The sequence below is a fragment of the Balaenoptera acutorostrata genome, chromosome 13 (genome assembly GCF_949987535.1).
Source record: "Balaenoptera acutorostrata chromosome 13, mBalAcu1.1, whole genome shotgun sequence".
Taxonomy (NCBI): domain Eukaryota; kingdom Metazoa; phylum Chordata; class Mammalia; order Artiodactyla; family Balaenopteridae; genus Balaenoptera; species Balaenoptera acutorostrata.
The window spans coordinates 20,560,314-20,571,708 of NC_080076.1; the positions used below are offsets into that span (position 1 = coordinate 20,560,314).

At 38.6% G+C, this 11,395-nt stretch overlaps 1 protein-coding gene across 1 annotated transcript in view; it reads right to left on the reverse strand.

Moving 5' to 3' along the window:
• The window catches only part of DYNAP (dynactin associated protein), a 31,915-nt gene extending 24,550 nt beyond the window's left edge, over positions 1 to 7,365 (reverse strand). The window contains exons 1-2 of the mRNA XM_057527086.1: positions 7,357 to 7,365; positions 6,537 to 6,678 (exon numbers count right to left, since the gene is read on the reverse strand). Coding sequence (XP_057383069.1) covers positions 6,537 to 6,678; positions 7,357 to 7,365 — 151 coding nt within the window. The remainder of the gene's footprint in view (positions 1 to 6,536; positions 6,679 to 7,356) is intronic.
• Between the last annotated feature and the right edge of the window lie 4,030 nt (positions 7,366 to 11,395).

The window sequence follows — 11,395 nt, forward strand, 5'->3', positions numbered from 1 at the left end:
CTCTGTCTGCGGTTCAGGCAAATGATCAGCATGAGAGAATTCAAAGAAAAATATCACGGCTTCTCAACAGGTACCATTCAATTGGAGAATGGATCAGGAGTTTGAGCATTCATTGCCATCTACGTCGTGATTTGCCTATAGGTATCAGTGCTCTAGCACCTGGATAGATGAGACTCCAGTCCTAAGGGATGGAGACAAGGCTTCCAGTCCTACTGGCGAACCCCAGGAAACAAGCTTATTGCTAGAACAGGACCTCAGAAAGGAGATCCAGAAGGATCTCAGGCCTACAGAATGAGTCGTAGAGAAAGGATTTGGACTTATAAATGCCATCATCATAATTTAGTTCTCAGATCTAGGGTACCATTAAATGTTGGGATGAGCACTGATCCCCAGACCACAATGAAAGTAGTACTAGTCATTCAAGTTCTTCCAATACATGATAGAATTGCACTTTCTATCCTCCTCTATTTCTTCTCAGCCTACTTGAGGTGAGGTTTATTCTGGCCAGAGTGGTCAGTAGAAGGTGTATCACTTTGAGACTGGAGCATTATAATGTTGAGACAAGTCATAAGCCATGGTCAATGGCAATGTTCCACAAAGAGGCCAGGTTCCACTAGCCTGAGTCTCAGAAAATGATAATGGAGCAGAGCCCATAGGTGGGCTCTGGTGACCAATAATAGGCAAGTAGTGTGACCAAGAAATAAACCTTCGTTGTCATAAGCCATGACAATACCTGTGCTGTTTGTTACTGCAGCAAAACCTAAGCTATCTTGACTAAAACAGGGCTCCAAGTGGTCAGCAAAGGGTTGTTATACCTCATCTCAAGGCTGAAACATTAGATATCAGGGCACAGGAGATGAAGTAAGACTCCAGAACTCTAATGTTTAAAATTGGGCTTTACCTATCTGATCTGTCTCAGTCGTGGTGGCTCTGGAATTTGGGCAGGACAGAAACTGCTGTGAGATGCTGGAGTAGACTCAATTAGGAGGAATGCGGTGAAACGTACAGTAAATATGCAGAGAGTGATGTTGTTCAAAATACACGTAAAGCAAAAGCAGTGACAAATGCAGAACAAAGCCAGTCACTGAAGGCTTCTTGGAGGTATGAATCTTGAGCCAGATCTTAAAGTATATTGGAGGTTGGCAAAAAGAAGTGAAAGTGGGCAGCATGAGTGAAGAGAGCCTTTGAGAGAGGAGTAGAATTTGGAAAAATAATGTGTGTTGTCAGGAAGATGCCCGAGAACAGCCTAAATGTGGAGAAGAACTACAGACGTGAGACTTCTTACTGATGGCCAGGCTCTGAATTAAAGGCTCTCATAAATCTCCTCCGCTGGTAACTACCATAGCCTCATCACTAGCCTCCCCAGTCTACTCTCCTCCAAGGACATAAAATGATCCTCAAATGCCAATTACATCATGCCACGTCCCACCCAGTATTCTGAAGGATACCCACTGCATGCAGAAAAAAAAAAAAATCGCAAATCTCTAACAAGGCAAAAAGGCCCTGCAAAGTCTAGCTGCTCCTACTCTAAAACAGTAGCTTGCACCACTATTCCCTACTTTCTCCACCCTTCAAACATGTTCTTCTTTTTCATTAATTTATGGAAGCCTGTCTCAAGGTCTCTGCCCGTCCACTTGTGTTCTCCTTGGAAATTTATCCTCCACCCCTGATCTCCTTCCCCAGGCTCATTTCCACTCATCTGTGGCAGACAAAATAATGACCCACCAAAGATGTCCACATCCTCACCCCCGTGGATATGTTAGGTTACATGAGCAAAGGGGAATTAAGGTCAGAGATGCAACTGAGATGGCTAGTCAGCTAACCTTAAAATAGAGAGATTATCCAAGTGGGTCCACTGTAATCACAGGGCCTTTAAAAGCAGAAGAAAAAGACAGAAGTGAGTCAGAGAAAGAGATGTGACAATGGAAATAATGGTCAGAGAAAGGCAATTTTGGTGGCTTTGAAGAGGAGGAAGGGAGCCACAAGCCAAGGAATGTGGGTAGACTCTAGAAGCTGGATAAAGCAAGAAAACAGATTCTCCTCTAGAGCCTGTAAAAGGAACGTAGCCCTGCCAGCACCTTGATTTTAACCCAGGGAGACCGATGTTGAACTTCTGACCTTCAGAAAATGTACGATAATAAAATAATAAATTTGTGCCTTTTTCTTTTTTTTGGCCGCACCACACAGCATGTGGGATCTTGGTTCCCAGACCAGGGGTGGAAGCCGTGCCCCCTTCAGTGGAAGCGCAGGGTCTTAACCACTGGACTGCCAGGGAAGTCCCAAATTTGTACTTCTTTAAACCACAAAGTTTTTGGTATTTCTTACAGCAGCCATAGAAAACAAATACACCATCCTTCATGTTTCAGTTTAAATCTCACTCTCTAATTTAAAGTTATTCTTCTACTTTTATAATCTTCCCAGCACTGTGCTCTTTCTTAGTACTTATCATAGTTGGTAAATAGATGATAGATAGATAGATATTATTTGTTTTTAATATTTATCATCCCTTTTGGACTCAAATTTCCACAAGAATGTAGACTGTGTGGTTTTTATCTTCATTGTATCCCCAGCACCTGGCACAGTGCTTTGGCCATTGTGAGCCCTTAATAAGGATCTACTGAATAAACACAGAAAAGAATTCCACAAGCCTGCAATGCATTTTACTGTTTAAAAAAAAATTACAGAAAAAGAAAATTGAAGTTCAGAGAGGTTGAACAATTTACTTAAAGTGCACAGCAACTAAGTTGCAGATTTGGAACCTGAACACCAGCGATCTGATCCTGAGGCTCAGGTCTCCCTTATATAGGTCTGCAGCTGGGTCATTCATGGTCCATTTCTTAGCAGCACCTCTGGGGTGGACAGTCATCCTCTCTCAGTGAGATTCTTTTTCCTCAGTAGCTCATGACTTTAAAGCAACTAGAAGGAGTTCTGCAGCTCACACTCAACATCTTCCAGAATTGACTGAGACCCACTGACTACAACATCTAAATTTGCACCAAAACTGTTTAAGGCAAAAAAAAATCCCAACGTTTACTCATAAAATAAAAGAACATTAGAATGCAGGACAATAAAGAATCTTAGCATTCTTTAATTTTCACCTTTAAGTGAAGGGATGAAGGACAGGAATTCTTCATGATTTATAAATGATTTATAAATATTTTATATATCAGACGATTTATAAATATATATATAAATATATATATTTCAGAATTTACTGTTATTTTTACAAATGTCACATTTTAGTCTTCAGAACAATTCATGGGGGGTGAGTTTAGTTTTCAACCCAGCATTTGGCACAGTGTCCAGGACAAGAACTTAATAAATGTTCAATGAAAAAATGATCTCATTTTTTTGGTATGTGCCTTTTCCCCCAGCTTTATTGAGATATAATTGGCATATAATATTGTATAAGTTTAAGGTGTACAATGTGATGATTTGATACACATATACATTGTGAAATGTTTACCCCAAAAAAGTTAGTTAACACATTCTTCACCTCACATAATTACCATTTTGTTGTTGTTGCTGTTATGGTGAGAACATTAAAGGTCTACTCTCATAGCACTTTTCAAGCATACAATACAATATTGTTAATTATAGTCACTATGCTGTTATTAGATCCCAGAAACGTATTCGCCTTATAACTGAAAGTTTTTACCCTTTGAGCAACATCTCCCCATTTCCCCACCCTCAGCCCCTGGCGACCACCATTCTACTCTCTGCATCTATGAGTTTGAAATTTTTAGATTCTACATATAAGTGAAATCAGACAGTGTTTGCCTTTCTCTGCCTGACTTAGTTCACTTAGTATAATGTCCTCATGGTCTGTCCATGTTGTTACAAATGGCAGGGTTTCCCTCTTTTTTATGGCTGAATAATATTCCATTGTATACATATACCATTTTCTTTATCGGTGGGCACTTAAGTTGTTTCCATGTCTTGGCTATAGTGAATAAGGCTGCAATGCATATGGAAGTGCAGATATCTCTTCAAGATAGTGATTTCATTTCCTTTGGACATATACCTAGAAGTGGAATTGCTGGATCATATGGTAGCTCTATTTTTAATTTTATTCTGAGGAACCTCTATACTGTTTTGCATAATGGCTGTATCAATTTACCCTTTCTTCCACATCCTTCCCAGCACTTTGCCATCACCTATCTTTCTGACAATAGCCATTCTACCAGGTATGAGGTGATATCTCATTGTGTTTCATTTGTATTTCCTTGATAATCAGTGATGCTGAGCACCTTTTCATGTACTTGTTGACCATCTGTATGTCTTCTTTAGAGAAATGTCTATTCAAGTCCTTTGTCCTTTTTTTTAAACTTGCATTTCCTTGCAAATCAAATCACCTCACACCAGTCAGAATGGCCATTATCAAAAAGTCTACAAGCAATAAATGCTGGAGAGGGTGTGGAGAAAAGGGAACCCTCCTACACTGCTGGTGGGAATGTAAATTGGTACAACCACTGTGGAAAATAGTATGGAGGTTCCTTAAAAAACTAAAAGTAGAGCTACCATGTGATCCTGCAATCCCACTCCTGGCATATATCCAGAGAAAACCATAATTCGAAGCAGGAATAGAGATGCAGACAAGAACGGACTTGTGGACACAGTGGGGAAGGGGAGGGTGGGACGAACTGAGAGAGTAGCATTGACATATATACACTACCATGTGTAAAATAGATAGCTAGTGGGAAGCTGTTGTATAGCAAAGGGAGATCAGCTCGGTGCTCTGTGACGACCTAGAGGGGTGGGCTGGGGAGGGTGGGAGGGAGGTCCAAGAGGGAGGGGATGCAGGTATACATATAGTTGATTCCCTTTGTTGTACAGCAGAAAGTAACACAACATTGTAAAGCAATTATAATCTAATGAAGATGAAAAAAAAGAAAAAGAAAAGATACACACACCCCAATGTTCACTGCAGCACTGTTTACAATAGCCAAGACACGGAAGCAACCTAAATGTCCATCAACAGAGGAATGGATAAAGAAGATGTGGTACATACATACAATGGAATATTACTCAGCCATAAAGAAGAATGAAATAATGCCATTTCAGCAACACGGATGGACTTAGAGATGATCATACTAAGTGAAGTAAGTCAGACAGAGAAAGACAAATATAATATGATATTGCTTATATGTGGAATCTAAAAAAAAAAGATACAAATGAACTTATTTACAAAACAGAAACAGAAACAGACTCACAGACTTAGAAAACAAATTTACGGTTATCAAAGGGGAAAGGTGGGGGGAAGGGATATATTAGGAGTTTGGGATTAACATATGCACACTACTATATATGAAATAGATAATCAACAAGGACCTACATATAGCACAGGGAACTCTAGTCAAATTCTGTAATAACCTAAATGGGAAAAGAATTTGAAAAAGAATAGATATCTGTATATGTATAAATTAATCACTTTGCTGTACACCTGAAACTAACACATTGTAAATCAACTATACTCCAATATAAAACAAAATTTCAAAAAAGAAAACAAATCTAAAAAAAAATAAAATAAAATTTGCATTTCTTTTTTTTTCTTCCAGTTTTATTAAGATATAATTGACATACAACACTGTATAAGTTTAAGATGTACAGCATAAGGATTTGACTTCCATACATCATTAAATCGTGATTTGTATTTTTAAATTAAGTGTACTGGGTAAGAGTCAATCAAGTAGACAAAAATTAGGCAGTGATGCTACATTGCCAGCTTTGCCATGACCTTTCAGGACTGTGCACCAATGCACACGAATCCATTCATTCATTCATGCATCCCGCTAGTATTCACTGAGCTTTATTCTGTGCCAGGCCCGTGTTAAGCACTTCATAAGCATTTTACCACTTAATCCTCATGACTACATTTATGAGCAGGTAGTACTTAGTGACCCCATTTCACTCAGAAGAAAACTGAGCTTCTGAAGTGTAAGTAACTTGCCCAAAGTCACACAACCAGTGAGTAACTGAGCCTCAGTTTTCTGAAAACGATGCTTCTTTGAAAATCCAAGCTGACTGCCAGCCCTTAGACGCAGCCTCTCCACATGGCCTCAGGCAGAGCCTCCCCTGCCATCTGCTTGCGCCATCCCCGTTTAAAGTCTTGCCTCTAAATGATTCTCAAATCAGGCATCTGTAACTGTCCTCCCATCTCTCTTTCTTTCTAAGATTTGAGAAAAGACCAATGGAGAAATCTTTTTTTTCACCATTAGCTCTTAGCTAAAAAACTAGAAAATTAAACAAAGATGAAAAGAAAGCATAAACACCTGACATCCACAAGGCCAGAAAGTATAATGGAGGATTCTTTCCTCTCTCTCATTTTTGATAATAACAATTTAGGTTTAAGTAACATGTTAAAATTAATATAATTAAAATTAGAGAGAAAGTGTTCCTCACCAGGCTCAGTGTCGGATGACCCCAGGTCACGCCTTCCCTTCTCTGGGTGTCAGGCCCTGTGCAGATGCCGCCTCACCCAAAGTCCATGCCACCCACAGGGCCAGGCCGTCCCGGGCCTCCCAGTCCCTACTGACCAGAGCCGCCTTGTGTCTCCGTGGGTGGAGCTTCACACTTTGTCCAGGTAAGTGCAGTTGTCGTAAAATCCAGGTCAGCCACACAGAAGGACCTTGCTCCAGGGATTAAGGGAGGAGCTGTGGAGAGATGAAAATCCAGGCCCTAAGAATTACCACAGGTTTGGATGTTCAGGTTTTTGGTCCTAGAATAAGACTCAGTCTGTTACTGGCTTCTAGGCCTTGGATCCAAAATGGTGACCACAAAGCCATCCCTATCCCATGATGATTAGAGACTGTCATCTTTCCATCAAAGAAGCCCTCCAGCACCCTTCCTTAAGTAGGAAGAAAAGGCACCTGTTTCCCAAACCTAGGAAAAGAGTCATTTATTTATATTTATTTAACAAACACTTAAATAGTACTTAATAAGCCCTAGGCAAAGGTTCTAAGCACTTTATGAACATTAGCTTATTTAATTCTCAGAACTATCTTAGCAGATATTTTCCTGATTTTACTGACAAGGCACCATTTTTGAGGCACAGAGAGGTTAAACAGCCGGTTGGGGTCACACAGCTAGGAAGCAGTGAAGCACAATATATACCTAAGCAGTTTGGTTTCAGAGTCCCTTCTTTTAATCACCACACTGTGCTGCCTCATATTTTAAAATAGCATAATATTTTCATATTAAAACAATGTCCCAAATTCCTGAAACACTGGCAAAAATTTTAAGTCTTTTAAACCTAGCCAGTTCTCTAGATCCTATAAAAACCCAGAGTGGTTCCTACAGAGTCTCCCTGCTGACAGTCTCTCTAACCCACACTCAGCTAATATTTCGCTTCCTAACCTTCGTCATGGTCCTCCCTTCAGCAACAGCTTTCCATTTCCTGATGAACTGAGTTCTGACTCCTCCTGTCTGGCTTTCAAAGCCCAGTGGTCCCGTCTCTCAACTGTTCAACTGTATTTCTCACGACCCTCCTCTCCTGCACGCACCTTTTAGCCAAGCCAAGCCCATCTCCTCAGTGCATGGAGACCACCCCGTGGGGACTTCCCCGAAAGCCTCAGCTTCTCTGAGTTTCCTTGCAGCCGGATTCCTCCTCTGAGCTGGGGTCAGAGTTTTCCATTACGCACAAATGAACTCTGACTTGAACTGCTCACTCCGCTTCTTGTCTCCTTCCAAGTGTGCATCCAGCACTGAGCCTCAAACTGGACTGTCCAGAGGTCAGATCTCCTTGTGTGCTCCCTTCTCAGTCTCACATATATGTAGAATCTAAAAAAAAAAAGAAAAAAAATGGTTCTGAAGAACCTAGGGGCAAGACAGGCATAAAGACTCAGGCATAGAGAATGGACTTGAGGACACAGGGACAGGGAAGGGTAAGCTGTGACGAAGTGAGAGAGTGGCATGGACTTACATGTACTACCACATGTAAAACAGATAGCTAGTGGGAAGCAGCCGCATAGCACAGGGTGATCAGCTCGGTGCTTTGTCACCACCTAGAGGGGTGGGATAGGGAGGGTGGGAGGGAGATGCAAGAGGGGGTGGATAAGGGGATAAATGTATACATATAGCTGATTCACTCTGTTATACAGCAGAAACTAACACACCATTGTAAAGCAATTATACTCCGATGAAGATGTTACAAAATAAATAAATAAAATAAAAAAATAAAATGACCTTTTCCAACTGATATACCAAGTAGTAAAGTTTATCTACTTGAATCTGTAATTCATCACATAAGATCACATTCTGAGGTCCTGAGGTTAGGACTTCAACATGTGAATGGGGCAGGGGGAACAATTCAACCCATAACATCCAATATCCTTCACCATATTGTCTTAGTTGACACTTCCATTTTAATATCCTATTACACTACTGTCTTTGTCCTTGTGAAGAAGCCATAATGAGAATTATTACCCCGATTTATCATTCATAAATTGAGGCAAAGTACAGGTGAGTACTTACTGAAGGTCTATAAACTCGTCGCTACACAAGCGTACAAAAGAAAGAAGCAGAACTGTTTCAGCCTTCATTAAAAAGCTTTACCCTGTTCCATTCCACTGCATGATCAAGATCTGATAAGAATCTAGGAATAAAAATAAGCTGGACAGGGACTTCCCTGGTGGCGCAGTGGTTAAGACTCCGTGCTCCCAATGCAGGGGGCCTGGGTTCGATCCCTGGTCGGGGAACTAGATCCCACATGCATACCACAACTAAGAGTTCGCATTCCACAACTAAGGAGCCCACGAGCTGCAACTAAGGAGCCCACCTGCTGCAACTAAGACCTAGCAGAGCCAAATAAATATATTTTAAAAAAAATAAGCTGGAAAACAAAGTCTCCTCTCCTTCTTGACAAGTTGTAACATATAACTCTCTAGGAAAGCAAATTATAAATAATTTCACATAATATATAGAAAAGCAGGAGCAATGTTCAATAATGCTCTGTTATCCTAGAGACTGGAAAAGTGGAGAAGACAGACAACTTTGGAGTCACACAAGCTTGGTTTGAATTATACATCTGCCATTTATGAGCTCTGTAACTTTGATATAGTTCTTTCTTTTTTCTTTTTTCTTTTGTTTTTACATTATACTTTTACTTTATTCTTTACATTACGATGGGATATGATCATTATAATATATATTATATATTATATCATTATAGTATATATTAAATAATACTAAAGTGTTAAGTAAAATCAAAATCTTTCTCCTGTTATAAATTTCCATCCATGAATACTCCTAAGAAATAACATTAATATTTTATGTATTTCTTTCCAGTCTTTTTTCTATAAATATACAAATATAGAAGGTAAATGAATAGGTTTTTTACACAAAAAATAATTATACCAAATATATAACATAATGCAACTTGATTTTTACCATGAACAGAATGTGGTAGATTTCTTTATATAACATTTCATATAGATCTACATCATTCTTGTATTTTGAGTGCTACATAATATTCAACAGCATGAAAAATCTACAGTTTATCAAAAACATTCCGTTGATATACTGTGGGTGTTTTCAATTTTTCACTATTACAAATAGCAATACAATGAACATCAATATTTCTTTAAAATATATTTCTATAAGTTAAATTGCTAGATCAGAGTATGCGCATTTCCCATTTTTTACAGGTCCCACTGAATTGACTTTTATAGAGTTTATATCAACAGCAGTATCAATCTTTTCATATTTTGCAAATCTGATGGGTGAAAAATCATATATCTTTATAATGTTAATTTGTGTCTTTTTTAGAGAAATTGGCAACGGCAATATCATATGGATATATTGGCCATTTGTTATTTCTTCCATTGTAAATTGTCTGTTTATATACTTTGCCCACATGTCTATCATTTATTTCTTTTATTACTTATTATAAGTAACTTTTTTACGTGGCTGTGAATCCTTTTTTTCTTTCAGCATAGTGGTTGAGAACAAGGATTCTGAAATTAAACTGATGGAACAAAATCTGACTTCTGACACTTTTTAATTATGTGCTCTTGTACCAGTTACTTAATCTTCCTGTGTCTATGTTCCTTCCTATGCATATATTGATATTAAGAATACTTACCTCCGAGAATGTTGTGAGAATTGAGCGACTACAGTTGAAAGTGATTTAACAATGCCTGGCACATAGCCATCACTCAATAAGCCCTACTTATTATTTTGTTTCAAAAGACATGATTGTTAGCCTCAATTAATCTCAGTTTCTTCACCTATAAAATGAGATGATGAAACCTACATTATAGATTTATTGTGGAGATTAAATAAAATAATAGGACAGTAATAGACCCTCATAATATAACAGCCCTTTTAATCATCTTGCCTAAAAATTGTTAAATAACAGAGAATGTCACCACTTAGCTTCTGGCTGGATGTTTTTGCAGCTGCTACTTAAATAATGGTGAGAACTTATACTTCTTGAGCATTTCATACATGCCCGAGATCAAACTAACTGCTTCATGCATATGGTCTCATGTAATTCTCAACACCTATGAGGTAGGTACTGATATTATCTCTATTTTATAGATGAAGATACTGAGGTATATATAAATGTAAAACTTGCCCAAGGTCACATGTTGGTAAGTGGCAGAACAGAAATTAAAACCATAGAATCTGACTCCAGAGTTCGTGACCTTAACCACTATACTGTGTTGATCGCTTGGCGATGATAGATAGAACCCATGAGAGTTTTTTATCTTTGGTTTTAAAATAATAGATGAAGTCCCCAATTTTACATGTAATTTAAAAAGAGGAATAAAACATGCGCCATATTACTTGGTTTAAGTTTTCTGTGATTGTGATTGGTGATTGGTTGTGCTGATTGGTTTCCAATACAGAAATATAACAACAGTATTTCCAAGTTAGATTAATTTTTGGCCCCCTATAAAATCTTACATGGTTATCAATTATCTTTCCCATGATGACAAGTCTACCAAATAACAAAATGGGAAAACAGAAAATCAATAAAATTTGTATAAATAATATTTATTTACAAATAAATTTTTACAAGTAAATTCTGAGCTTGAAATGAATTATCAAAATAATCCCCCTGTGTGTAGGATCTGAGGCGTCTCATGCTGTGTTAAAGTGCCATCTGCAGCAAACACTGAAATATCTGCACAAAATGTGTCTGCGGAACATTCCTCTCCATGTTGATTTCAGTAGCAACTAATCCTTAACATTAAGTCTCCCTCCATCAGCCAATGTCCATTTGTGCTCTGCAGTTATTTCCATTCACTATTATCAGCTTTTGGAATGCAGGGACTATTTTTAAAGGAAATGAGCCAGGTTTTTTTTTTTTTTTTTTTTTTTTTTGGCTGCATTGGGTCTTTGTTGCCGCGCGTGGGCTTTCTCTAGTTTCGGCAAGCAGGGGCTACTCTTC